Genomic DNA, 14,829 nt, shown 5'->3' on the forward strand with positions numbered 1-14,829 from the left:
AGGGGCGGGGGGGGGGGGGGAGGGGCGTGATTTGAATATGAATGCATCAGCTTGTTAGATTTAAAAATAAAATAATAAATAATATAATATTAAATAAGAGTATTAAATATTGAAAAAGAGAGCTATGGAAGTGGCCAAAAAAAACCCCGAATAAATGTTAGAGTGCATGTGAGAGGTTTATGAATATTTTTGATTCACGCAGGCTCGAAAGGGTAACGATGAATGGTCACTGCATCTCAAATGGCAAATCGCTGTTCCAGTCTCACTTCACTGGACTCAAACACAGCCGCCAGTAAAAATAACCCACGAGCTTGCTTGTCAGATTCGCACAGGCATATGACAGGAGACGCACACATATTGCATGTGTGAGATTCAGAGAATGGTAAAGCCGTAAATGGCTGACCCACAAAGGCACTGGATATGAAACTCACTTGAGTATCTCATGCAGATCTGAGCTTCTTCCTGCAAGCTGAGCTGAATGGCAGATTCCTTAGCAGGCAGTCCGCGGCTGATAATTCGCAGAACATTTGTTGAACAAATTTGTTCTTAATGAACAAACGTGCACACACACGTATAGTCTACACACCATGACCGGGCGAGTTTAATTACAGTGAGTTGTTGCAGTAATCGTGCTTTAATGCTCAGGCTGATGCATAGAATCCATTAAGAGAGACAAACTAGAAATCAGGGAGAATGCTAAACACTTCCGTATTAATGCCGGTCTGCCAGTGTCACGAATTTGCTGGTGTTCAGGAGATGTGTGACGCAGGAAATCAATAGACATACAGTACTTTTATTAAACTGAGAATATACACAAGGGAATAAACACGCACATCACACAAGAGCTGAAGGGATTGAACAGAACAGGGAGTATTTGCACACCGAGTTAACAAGGGGATTAAATGAACAACAGGTGAACATAATCACTAAGGAAACTATAGGGCACAATGAAGACTAAACTGAAAGGGTAAACATATGGAACCAAGACATGTGAACTAAAGCACAAGAGGTGCTGTCAAGGTGAGCTGTCATTACGATCATTATTTTCTTGCAACACGTACTGAAAACCAAGTTATATTCTACTCACACAAATATCACTAACAAAGTTCCTCCTTATAATAACATGGTATACAGTAATTATACAGTACTGTGGACATTTTTTGATGGTTTAACGTTTGAAAATGAAGAAATTAAGACTTAAGTAATATAAAATAAAATGATAAAATACTTTTATTTTTATTTTAGAGTGAAATATTAAGAGTAATATTTCTTGTTTTGTTTGTATTTATTTTTTAAGGAGAACTCCGGTCAATTTTAACATTGAGCTCATTTTTTAGTAAATTTGGAGTGCTGTCAATACAGAGAACAACGACAAAAATCGGTGTTGCCTACACCGTGTTATCCTCTTTTTAAAAATGTTCCAAAGTAGTCGATTGTCGAGTTCACGCGCATAGGTTTTTGCACGTGATTACTTATGATCACACACGTGAACTCGACAATCGACTACTTTGGACTTCGACCGAAAACATTATGTAAATACAGGTATTGCGCTGGCTGATATAACATAATTTTTATTCATATCTTTCACATCTACTGCAGTCAGATTCACTCGTGTTCACTCTAAAAGAATCACTCAACATGGCTGGGCACTTGTAATGAAACATTAAGGATGATAAGAGGCTAAAAGCAGGTTTAAAACGTGCCCTATTGAAGTCAACAGGGTGCAAATTTTAAAAAGAGGATAACACGGTGTAGGCAACACCGATTTTTGTCGTTGTTCTCTGTATTGACAGCACTCCAAATTTACAAAAAATTGAGCTCAATGTTAAAATTGACCGGAGTTCTCCTTTAACTATAGTAAACAATAATATAAAAATATGTATTATTGTATAGCCATATTTATATATAATCAAAGTTTTCAGCCCTACAAAAAAAAGCACAGCAAACCTGGATAATTTTTTTTAAATCACATATTAAATTGCAATCACAGTTTTTTATTTTTTTTTATTAGAAAAATCGCAATTTGATTTTCTCCTCCAAATCATGCTAACTTTAATGCCACATTTGATAAGGGTTTAAACAAAGGCTCTGTTTTAAAATAGTGAGCTACCTTGCTGTCTGCTGCCTGGTAAATGAAATAAAATGGAGCCTAAGTGACCATTAATTCAGCATTTAAAGTATATTAAATCTTTTTTTTAATCAATACTTTTCAGTACTGAATCAAGAATGAAATTCTATTTCACTTGAGGCTGAATTAAACTTACTGTATATTGCTTACATATGCATATATAAATGCAGAAATGTTAAACTATACTCACTCTTTCTTCCATCTTGGAATTTACTCACAATGCATTGTGGGAATACATTTGTTGCAAATGATACATGCAATGCTTGCTTCAAAAAAATCTCAAAGAAGGTATTTTTTTGGAAAAGACTTCACGTCTGGAGCGATCTTATGATGCGGCCCACGTATGCAGCTCGCTAGGTTTTGGAACAGAGCCCTAGACTTCTGATGGCCTCCCATAAACTTCAATTGTTCTCACATCAGGCAATTTATAATCACTGCAAACATACCTTTAAACTTTACAGACATTTTTGGATTCCTCACAAGTAGGAGAGAACAGGTCTAGTTGTATAAGGAAGTTGTCTATGTTTAAATAACATAACATTTTGAGTCAAAAATCCAATTACACAAATGCTTGCTTTCCCTATGATTTTATCTATCTATCTATCTATCTATCTATCTATCTATCTATCTATCTATCTATCTATCTATCTCTTGATTTAGAGGTGTGACAACTTGCCCCGGCTACAACTTACTGTACAATAACTGAGACAGTTTGAGCAGCTGCTGAGGTTGTAGGTTCAAACCCCAGAAGGCTTGATGAACTATCCACTATATTGTTCATGAACCGGTTCATGAATCACAAACTACAACGTGCCTTCGATCAAGACCGCTGACCTCATGTTTACACAGGACCGAACCCGTAATAAGTGACCCAAAGACACTACGATGGGAGCACTAATTAGTAAACGAGCAGCCTATAGTGCGCTGCGAGTCCGTGCGCTCCGGTAACCGGTCACCAGCGCGCGCGGCGCGTCTCCATCTGTCAGAAATTCAGCATGAGCGAAAGCAAAATGTGTATTTTTTTTCCAAATGCATCCACATGAGACACATCCAGCCAGCCAGAACACATCAGCGAGTAGGCTATCAGTCACAGCAGCACATGTCTATGGACTCGGCATAAGTGCCTGTAGATATCCAGACATTCAGCGCATCATGTTTCCGCTTTAATAAGTTTGAAATGCTGATGATAAGAAACGCATGTTATACATAACAACCTGCCGCTTATAAAAGGTATCAGGTCTTACCTACAGGAGGATGATTTTACATGACAGCTGGAGAGTCTTGACTTGAGTCTTGTGTTGGTGAAGGTCTGACAGACAGACACGCGCACAAAGAGGAGCGCGTACTCTCTCTCTCTCTCTCTCTCTCTCTCTCTCTCTCTCTCTCTCTCTCTCTCTCTCTCTCTCAGCATCATCACTATACAGCGCTCAAATCTGCGCGCGCACACTAAAAATACGCAATTTTCCCCTAAATGTACGGTGGCCAGCTGTGGAATAAATAACTTAACCGTATAGAAATACGGGATGTCACAAACATTAAGCTACTATGCATTTGTCCATTTATGTTTTTTTAACAATTCGTGTAGCCTATATGTCAATATGCTCGAGTCCGTCAGTCATAATCAGAAATAGATAAGTTTGGCCGGCTGACAGTAACGGTAACGTTAGGCTACTTACATTATTCTGCTATAATTACATGGCAAGACAAATGAATAAATTCATGAAATATTGATTAATGCCTATTAATATGCGATTATAAATAAGTCTAATTATTTTTATCCAGGTCTGTTGTGCCTCTTACCGGTTAATTATTTTTGTTTTCTCAATCGATGTTTAATTTTTTTACACTAAATATTTTACCACGGTCAGATAACTGTTAGAACCGTTAGATGGCGCCAATTAGCTATTCAAACTTCTGACGTAGCCTATTCCACGTTCTACCTTTTATAAAGAGAGCGCGCGGAATGATATTAGGGATGAGCGGTGATTGTTCAGAAATATTTGACCGATGAATGCGCTCTGATTGAAAAAAAATAAAATAAATTAAGCATGCCAGGGAATCTTTTAATAAAATTACACATGATTGATTATGTCAAATATTTAAACTATTAGATTATGTCGGTAACTGTAAAATGTCCTGATAACAACACAAATATCATGGCCTTCCAGCAAACAAAGAACACACACAGCACGGAAATATTGTGCTGAATATTTACTAATAATTAATAATATTAAGATGCAAAATAAATCCAGTGTAAAAAAAAAAACTGATAAGAAAAATATGAATAAATTCACTTTCAAAATGTGACAATAATTTAGCAATAGCCTATTGTATTGGGCACACAGCACCAGAATTATTTTGTTAAAAATAATAGAATGTGACAATAATTTAGCAATATTGTATTGGGCACACAGCACCAGAATACATTTGTTAAATATAATAGGCTACACATTTTCTTTGTAAATTATAAGGTAATTAATGATGTCATCCAAATGACTTTGACCTGTTGGATGATAAAAACAAACAATTCAAGTAGCAGTAGCAACCTGAATCTGGACATTTTTGACTTGGCCCACTAAGCATCACCCAAAACACCTTAGCAACGGCATAACAATTCCCCGGCAATCACCCACAGTTGGGATGGTGTTTTTGTAAAGCACCACTCACATTTTCTTGAGAAGAACACATGAAGTCTTCTTATTAATGATCCTCAAATTACCTGCATGCAACAGTATTTTACACACACAAACTCATTTTATTCCATTAGGAGAACAGAAATGGATATAATAATTCATCTTAATGTTGCTCTTTTTCTATTTGGCCAAATTGAGTTTCATTGCCTTGAAATTTAAAGTCTACTGAACACACACACACACACACACACACACACACACACACACACACACACACACACACACACACACACACACACACACACACACACACACACACACACACACACACACACACACACACACACACACACACACACACAGAGAGAGAGAGATATTTTATATACCATAGCATTATAAAATCATATTCTTATTACCATAACTGTTCCATGTATCCCCTGCCTGTAATGTTCACTGAATTATTCTCAACAGTAACTTAAACACAAGAAAGAAATCTTTCTTCTAACTCAAAAACTATTTGCAGATGTAATGCAACCATGCATGTTTAATATTGCATAATCTTGAGATTAATGCTGCTCTTTTTTTGTTGAGTTTCATTGCTTTGAAGTTTAAATTATGTTATTAAAAGGTTAGTTCACCCAAATATGAAAGTTCTGTCAGTAATTACTCTCCCTCATATTGTTCGAACCCCGTAAGACTTTCGTTCATCTTCGGAACACAAATGAAGATATTTTTTTTTTAAACTGAGAGCTGTCTCACTCCTCCATGGCTTCTATGTAATTGAAACTTGCCGGCCCAGAAAGTTAGTAAAGACTATGTTTAAAATAGTCCAAGTGACTACAGTGGCTCAACCTTAAGTTTATCAAGCGACAAGAATACTTTTTGTGTGCAAAAAAAAATAAAAAAAATAACGACTTTATTCAATTATTGACTTTCTTCTGTGTGGGCCTCTGAGTGAGTTCACGTAGTGTAACAGCGCTTCGTCAGACCGTAGGCTCGCTATTGGCCAGCATCACACGCATCATCACACACATGACCAGCGTCGGCCAATAGTGAGCCTACGTTCTGACGTACAACCCAGAAGCGCTGCGCTGTCACACCACGACGTGAACTCACTCAGAGGCCCACACAGAAGAAAATTAATAGTTGAATAAAGTCATTATTTTATGTGTTTTTTGCGCACAAAAAGTATTCTCGTCACTTGATAAACTTAAGGTTGAGCCACTGTTGTCACTTGGACTATTTTAAACATTGTCTTCTTTACCAACTTTCTGGGCCGGCAAGTTTAAATTACAATAGCCTATGTGTGAGAGAGACAGCTCCCAGATTTAATAAAAAAAAATCTTAATTTGTGTTCCGAAGATGAACGAAAGTCTTACGGGGTTGGAACAACATGAGGGCGAGTAATTACTGACAGAACTTTAATTTTTGGGTGAACTATGCCTTTAATGCTCAGATTTATACACATACACAGAGCTCAGGTTGTTCAGTATACCATAAAGCCTCATCCTAATTATCATTATTGTTCCACAAACTACCCATATTAATGCTCATCGAATGATTCTCAATTTAAACAGCCATAAATGTTTCATATTTTGCATGCATACTCTTGATGTTGCTCTTTTTCAGTTCAAAATCCAAAATCGAAGCGTGGGCTAATTGCCTTTTAATTGCCCTGAAGTTTATAGTCTGTCACAGAGGATATTGCTTGGGTGTTTTGCTGCAGTACATCTAGAACTTAACGCTGAAAAGTTGCGAAAGTATCTATCGCCTAATAATCTACAGTACATGCAATCCCCTACATAATATGATGAATGTGTGCCATGCAAACTGTGACCTGGGTTTGCAAATGGGGTCTCACATCACATGACATTCCTGTCAGCTCATTTCCCTGCGAGTGTAATTTCAGCTGGAAACATATTGTTTATTTCTAATTTTACCGTATATAGCAATGACTGGGAGAATATTTGCCTTGCATGCAGCCCCAATAACCGGAGAAGATGAATGTGTGGCTTTCATACTGCGAGTCTGTGTGTGCGTTCATTACAACGCCCCAGTTTAGCTGCCTCCTCTCCTCCACCGTTGATGGTATCTTATTGTTACCAGGTGGCTGCCAGTGACAGGAGCCTTGAAAAACTGCTGACAATAAGCCACGGCTCAAAGGAAAACGTGAAAAAGGAGGACACGCGAGCAGTGCGGTTCTTCCTCGTGCCGGCGTAGGGGATGAGGAAACCGTGTTAGGAGCGAGATCCCCGGGGAAACGTTCCAGCGAGTTCCTGTGCTTTAGATGATGGTTCATAAACTACCATCATCTTCGAGGGCCTGGGGAGCCAACGCTGAAATAGTTCAGAAGTGCCAATGGATGAAAAAGTGGGAATTAGAGGGAAGTTTGCTGAGCGGAAGGGTGAAATGGAGACCGATGGCGCATGGGAAAGAAACCCTCCCGAGGAAGGAGAGAGGTCTCGTGTGAAAGATCTCTTGTCATTCACACTGAGAGGGTTTATGTGCCGTCGTACTAACAGCTGTGGAAAATGAGCACTCATTGATTTCATGCATATGGCTCCCACACATGTAAACACACACACACACACACACACACACTGAAACACAGCCATCCTAGCGTAACAAAGCCACGGGGAATAACGCATTATTTTCCGTTCTAATTTAAGAACTTCTCTCATTTAATGCCGTGTATTACACACGATTGCACGCGTCAACTGATTATCTCTGCATCACAACACCAAGACACCGAGAAGAGTTATTTGATCCTCTATGAAACAGCATTCCCTTGAGCACAGATGTGACAAAGAACATCCAACGACGTGAGATTTTACAGTGCAATACGGGAAGAACAAGGCCTGCAGATGGGCATGCCGTTACTTAAGCGAAATCCTGCGGGCGTGCAGTGTGAATATCATGTTTTAGGATAGGCACGGATCTGTTTATTACTCTACCGCCTGCTATAATTGAGATTAATGCAGTTCGGTGAGCATAACAGAAAAGATGCCAACTTTATAATGTGATCCTCTGTGCCAGGTGCTGAGTATTCAATCAGTTTTAAGAGAAATTATTTTTGGATTGGAAGTAGAACTACAATCGGAAGTGGTTTTAACCTACTTGCAACAAATAAAAATAGATTCCTTTTCTAGTTGAATTAGTTTGTTATGTCGACAGATTTACTGCTGCTAATCCCCAAGGACAAGCTTCTGTTTCAACTCTTCTTCTTTTTTAACGCAATTGTGCCATCTAGTGACAACGTCTTGAAAATAAAGCATAACACAAAATGGATGCATATGGTTTCATTAATGTCTCAGCAGCAATGTTACCCTCCAGACATTTGAAATCAGATGCTTTCACAAATCATCATTTCACAACTAAATGTTTCATCTTAACCGATAGAAAAATATTTTAGAAAAAGTATTGTGGTAGGCTACCATGGTACAGAATTAGATGGTAATAATATATGGTTACCCTATAAATGTAGATGCCATAGTATTAAAATGGTGCTCCAAACTATACCATGGTGTATGTTGTGCATGTCCAAAATGCATGCAATAAGCTGGCAATGGCAGGCCCCAATTTCGTCTGTCAACAATATAGCCTACTAACCTGCAAAACTAATAAAACTATTGTTAGATAAAGTAAAATATTATACAAATGGCCAATTTGTAACTCTTGGGTTGATGAATTATGGAAGTAGGCTACTATAATACTTTCTTGTAGGCCATGCTTTTTGTTTGAAATGTTTTTTATATATATATATATATATATATATATATATATATATATATATATATATATATATATATATATATATATATATATATATATATCACTGATTCTTGAGAGTCGGGACAAAACACGTTTTAAAAAACTTTTTTTTTTAAATACACACTATATCAATTAGAGTTATACGTTTCTGCAGAGAAAGGTCTTAGCTATTTAACCATGTAAAGGAACAGGTTCTAAATAAAAACACATTTTTAACAAATAAACATGGATTTGTGTCAATTCATATATAAATAGCCTATACTTTCTCGGGTTATTGTTACACCAAATACTATAATTATGTAAAAATGCCTAAGTAAGTGTCAAAACCTTCTATGTTGGGTCTCTCAGGATGATATGGATCCGTTCGCGGTCATGTAGTCTTTCTCAGCGATTTAAACCTATGATTTAAACACTACTAAAACACGAGCAGTGTATTTCGTGTCGTATTTTTGGAGGTTCTGCGCAAGTTGTGCGCAGAGCGGATGCGCACGAACACTCATCAGCGCTCTTGTTATCACAGAGGAGCCGTGAAAACATTATTGTGTTCATCTGCGTCGAGCGAATTCTAGCGTTACCGATCAATTTACGACAATTAACGAACAATGATCGGTCATCCGGTGGCTAGCAGATGAGCCAAATCTAGTCGTCGCTGAAAGAAAGAGGCGGAATTGCGGATATTTTGTCAGGTGAGTAATCTGAAAGACATTAAGACAACACGCAGCAAAATCGGCAAAAATCGAAACACATATTCAAGCAACCCAACCGACGATGAAGATTTGTCATTTTACAACGTTTGTAGCTTATAATTTGATCATTGTGAAGTGTTCAGGTATTGTGGTTTGATGTGAAATAAGGCTGTTGTTGCTGTGTTTTGGTCAGGGGTGTTGTCTTGTGTACAGGCCTCAATCTGATCCATCAATGATCTGATCTCAACATCTGCACTATCAAAGCCTCAGAAATCTTCCATTAAGTGTGTGTAGTGAGATCATTTGTTAATATGACAGCTAAATGTATAAATGGACCGATTTCTGTTTCGTGTTTGAGTTGTTGAGGGATTTGGGCCTGTGATGCAATTTAAAAACACAATGATCACAGTCAAACGCAATTTAACCCAGTTGATTTTTTTTATTAGAATATACATTTCTATATTAATATTGTTTTATAAATATACAATTTTCAGTCTATCTTACATTTTTTAGCTTCATTTAATATTCTGTATGCTATTTTTTTTGTTATTAGCATACATAATTTTTTGCTATTATTTTTAATGTTTTGTGTTCTTTTAAACGAGTCAGCCTTGCTGACAGTTTATTGTAACTTTTGTTAATAAGCATATACATGTAACTAATTCTTTATGGCTCATTTACTAATATATTAGTGAAATAATTACTTATAATTATTTATAAGCAAACATTTAAATAAATGTCAGCCGTAAAGAATTAGTTACATGTATATGCTTATTAACAAAAGTTACAATAACATGTCAACTAGGCTGACTAGATGTTTAAAACTATTATTAATAATGGTAATAATAATATCAAAATTTAATATCAATATTTAAAAAAAAATACTTTTTTTATAAAGTAAAAATTTTCAATATTTATATTGAATTTTGATATTATTATTATTACCATTATTAATAATAGTTTTAAACATCTAGTCAGCCTAGTTGACATGTTATTGTAACTTTTGTTAACAAATATGGCCTACACATAAAACTGATTATTTATAGCTGATATTTATTGTAAATGTTTGCATAGAAACATTATATTTTTTTACTTATTATTTTTTTAATCAGTTTGTGCCTTTTGCATTCTAGCTGTTTCCTGATTATAAACCTGACCTAAAATTAATGTCAGATATTCTCGTATATTCCGCTAGTTAGCATCATAAAATGTCCCGTAAATGGTTTGCCTGTAAAGGATTTAGGTCATGATATATTTAGATCATTTCTGCATCAGATTTGGGCCGGTTGCTATTATGAGCATACACGGGTTGTCTTATCAAGATTCAAGCCAAACGGTTATGTTAGAGTCAGTAGAAATGTTTTCAAGAAAGCATTAAAGTCTAGTCGTTCCTCATTCGCTGTGCTTCTGGTTCCACTTTACATGTGCATCCAGATATTAACACTTGATGCGTTTTTTAGATACTACATGAATGGTGCTCTTTTTCTTATATAAGTGGAGTAATACTTATCAGATGAGAGAGTAGAATTGCAAAAGCTTTAATTATACAGAGCCACAATGAACAAAGAACTCAGGCAAGCCTCTGTTTACTCGTGACTTTTGTCGACTTGGGCAACATAGTTTGGTAAACAGTGCCTTGTTTGTAACATCTACGTACGTGCCGCTGACATTATCTTTTTCTCCCTGATCTGCGTGTGAATTGATTGTATTTTTGTTTTCTTCACAGTATGGCTAGTTGCGGCGAGGTTAATCTTTCCATGGACTCCCTGACTTCGGGGAAGAAGGTGAGTGGGGAGTCTGTGACTGAGGGAAGTCCGTCACCGTCGTCTCCTTCCCTGCCCGTCCCAGAGTGCGCAATCTGCCTTCAGAGCTGCGTCCACCCCGTACGCCTGCCCTGCCGCCACGTTTTCTGCTTCCTCTGCGTGAAAGGAGCTTCGTGGCACAGCAAACGCTGCGCGCTTTGCAGACAAGAAGTGCCTGAGGATTTCCTTGAGCGTCCCACTTTGCTCTCGCCCGATGAGCTGAAGGCTTCGGCGACGGGTGGGCGCGGCGCGGGGACCGGGGGGCACGCGTGGTACTACGAGGGGCGTAACGGATGGTGGCAGTATGACGAGAGGACTAGCCGAGAGCTAGAGGATGCTTTCAACAAGGGCAAAAAGAGCGCCGAGATGCTAATCGCCGGATTCCTCTACGTGGCCGATCTGGAGAACATGGTGCAGTACAGGAGAAACGAACACGGGCGTAGGCGGAGGATGAAGAGGGATGTGATGGACATCCCTAAAAAAGGCGTAGCCGGGCTAAGACTCGATCCGGATCCTAATGTAACCGCGGGAACGGTTCCCGTTGCAGTGCCCGCCGCCGCGGATTTAAACGCGAGTGTGGATGGAGCCACAGCGGAGCGAGAGAGCTCTGCGGATGGAGCGGACACTGGGATCAGCGGAGGACGTCCTCAAGGAGTCTTTGCTCCGGCTCCCGTAAGGCCTCCGACCGTCTTAGGAGGTCACCTGACCAGCCCCGCTTCCTCAAGCGACATTCAGCTCGTGCACGCTCTCGGCCAACTCAATGTGAACCCCGCCGAGCTTGAAGAGGAAGACGCAGAGAATGAAGAGGATTCGGCCGCTCCGGACGCCTCGGGGTACGAGTCCGAGTCCGGCACGAGTGAGGATGAAGATGAGCAGGCTGGGGAGGAAAGTGAAGACGAGCACACGGAGGGCTCTCAGGGTAGCAGGCATAGACTGCAGCAGTTGGACAGACCGCCCCCTGGTGGCGGGCCTGCGAGTAGCGGCGATCGGTCTGGGTGTCCCGACGGTCAGTGCACTGTTACGAAGGTCTGACCTCAGCACAACTACTGAACTCCTACCCAACTACCACAACCGCTGGGTATTTCTAACCAATCTCTGAAACGCAAAAAAATGAACAAATTACTCAAAACGCAGAGACTTGGTCTTGGATAAGGGTGGGGTGGGGGGGGGATGGTTTGGGTGTAAGAATAGTGCTTGTCTTTCTCTATCAGTCTTTTAGAGGACTGTACCAGGGCTGTACTCTTTCATGGAAATTACAGGCAAAACTACAATAATACTTGCTTTTTACCATGCTTACAATTCTTATGAATCGGTCCAACCATTTCTTTTTCATTCATTTAACAAAAAAACACTAGTCACAAAAAAACTGTGTGATGGTAAAACCACTTTTCACCCTAAAATGAAAAGAAAAGAAAAAAGTGCGGAATTATATTTTGCACAAGGCTATTTTAAGCTAATCATTAAGATTTTTGCATTTTCAGAACAGTACATTTGAACCTACATTCTCATTATGCATTACAGTAATGAGAATTTCAGATGAAAATGTGCTTTATTTGTGCATAATTTCTGTGCTTTAATTGTGCATAATTTCACAGTGCAAACATATGTGAGTGATCCTAAACACAGCATTCATTTCATCTTTATGTATAAAACAATTTATTTATTTATTTCTTATTTTAAATTTTGGGGTGAAATATGACCTGATTATGTTCTTAAAGGGATAGTTCACTTTAAAATTTAAATTCTGTCGTCATATACTCACCCTCAAGTTGTTTCAAACCTGTATTAATTTATTTCTTCTGCTGAACACAAAGAAAGATATTTTGAAGAATGTCAGTAACCAAACAGTAGTCTGTACCCATTGACTTTCATAGTAGGAAAAAATACTATGGAAGTCAATAGGTACAGACTACTGTTTGGTTACTGACATTCTTCAAAATATCTTTCTTTGTGTTCAGCAGAAAAAATAAATTAATACAGGTTTGAAACAACTTAAGGGGGAGTATATGACGACAGAATTTAAATTTTAAAGTGAACTATCCCTTTAACGAGTTTTGTGAGATTCACCCATTTTCTAATCACGAGATTTCATTACATTTAGCATGGATCAACACCATTACCCAGTGGTTATAGAGTCGTACAGTAATAAATCAATGTTCTGTGGTGTAATGAAGTTATTATTATTTTTATATATATATAAAAAAAATGCCATATCAGTTTTACCCATCAGAAATTAACTGGAACTTCTTGCACTGTTAGCAATGAAAAAATAAATAATTGTATCTTTTGGTTGGATACAGGTTGGATCTTTACGGTTTTGAATATGACAGTTATGCTGTATATCAAATTATTTATTTTGCTATCAGCATTTTCATGGAAACCACCTGGTACAGATCCTTCTAAATCTGCTAAAGTGTTATTATTTTTTGGTGAAATGACAAGCATTAGATGCAATACCAGCATAATTTCAAATGCAGAAACTAATGAGAATTTATTGTAGTTTTGCCAAGGATTCCTCTTTAAGCTCTAGTCATTAGAAAACCTTCAGTCACCTTACATTTACTACTTCTAGTGTTTCATAATGTGAGGTTTAAAAATCTTTAACTGCGTGTGTGTGTGCATTTGCTTTTATTTTTACGCAACTCGTCTTTATTCTTGTCTCATCTTGTGTGCTTTATCTGTTTCATGGATTTGCATGTGTTGCTGATGTGAGTGATGATGGAGCCCTGGACTAGGGCGCTTTGAACTCTGGGAAAGGCGAGTTTTATCAGATGTCATAAGTTGTAGTTGTAAAGTAGTCCTCGGACTGAGTGAGCGAGTGGTTTTCCAGCATTGGTGTCCGATTTGAAGTTTTTTGAAATTTTAATCCGTTATTTTTCAACCCTGCTAATTCTCATCCCCCATTTGTTCAGGTTCTTTGTTGTCAGCAAAAACGAAATGAAAACTAAAATCGAGAATAACTTCTTTTTGATGTATTTCTGTTTTAAATGTGTTGTTTTGTTACAAGATTTATCTGCGAAATAAAGTGTTGTCTGTTAACTGTCCCGAAACTGTCCTGATGTATTTCTCAATATAAGGTTTACTTTACTCTAAAGAAAGTTCATTATTCTGTATTTTTAATCCAAACATGTTGAAATCAGAATTAGCCACCAATACAAAATTTCTACTCTTCAAGACTTCAAAATTCATTACAATGGACAGTTGAAAGAACAGATTTACAAATGTATCTCATCTTCGGAGCCTGTTTTTGATAATAAGGTTTAAACTAGAGGCCTTATTAAAAGTCTTACCCCCGGTTTCACAGACAAAGTTTAAAATAATCCTAAATAGTTTTGTCTTGAGATGCACACCAGTAATGTTTTATTTTTCTAATGCATGTTTGCAAAAGCCACTTACAAACCCTGATTAAACTAAGGCTTAAACTAAGGCTTAATCCTGGCTTAATCTAAGCCCTGTCTGTGAAACCAGGCCTTAAAGTTCTTCGTAGATCTTCCTGAAAAGTCCTCGTTGACTTCTTAATGTCTTATTTTTTTGCAGCAGAACAGATTTAAATCTTGTGCACCCGGACTTCTAAAAATTGTGTAAAGCTGGCTGATTGCGGTTGAGATTTTTGAGAAAGCTCTTCTCAGTTTTCTGTGCAATATGCAGATGATACAGGAACTACCATGAGGCGATCAACATCCTGGGTAAGATGGAAACAAAGACTTAACTCAAGTTTTGTTATTATTCCAATGCTGTATCTTATAAGATGTAAGACTTGCATATTAAGATACAGTATTGGAATAATAATAAATGGCCATAAACTTCCA

At 37.9% G+C, this 14,829-nt stretch overlaps 2 protein-coding genes across 2 annotated transcripts in view; one reads left to right on the forward strand and one right to left on the reverse strand.

Moving 5' to 3' along the window:
- Window positions 1–9,088, reverse strand: part of cdh24a (cadherin 24, type 2a) — an 81,080-nt gene extending 71,992 nt beyond the window's left edge. Inside the window, exon 1 of the mRNA XM_079589622.1 lies at window positions 8,860–9,088. The gene's annotated coding sequence lies outside the window, so the exon portion shown is untranslated. The remainder of the gene's footprint in view (window positions 1–8,859) is intronic.
- rnf146 (ring finger protein 146) lies at window positions 8,809–14,064 on the forward strand. The gene is made up of 2 exons (XM_079589623.1): window positions 8,809–9,218; window positions 10,945–14,064. Exon 2 carries the CDS (start codon window positions 10,946–10,948, stop codon window positions 12,050–12,052), a length of 1,107 nt encoding a protein of 368 aa, XP_079445749.1. The 5' UTR covers window positions 8,809–9,218; window position 10,945; the 3' UTR covers window positions 12,053–14,064.
- The last annotated feature ends 765 nt before the right edge of the window (window positions 14,065–14,829 follow it).

Source organism: Phoxinus phoxinus (genome assembly GCF_949152265.1).
Source record: "Phoxinus phoxinus genome assembly, chromosome: 18".
Taxonomy (NCBI): domain Eukaryota; kingdom Metazoa; phylum Chordata; class Actinopteri; order Cypriniformes; family Leuciscidae; genus Phoxinus; species Phoxinus phoxinus.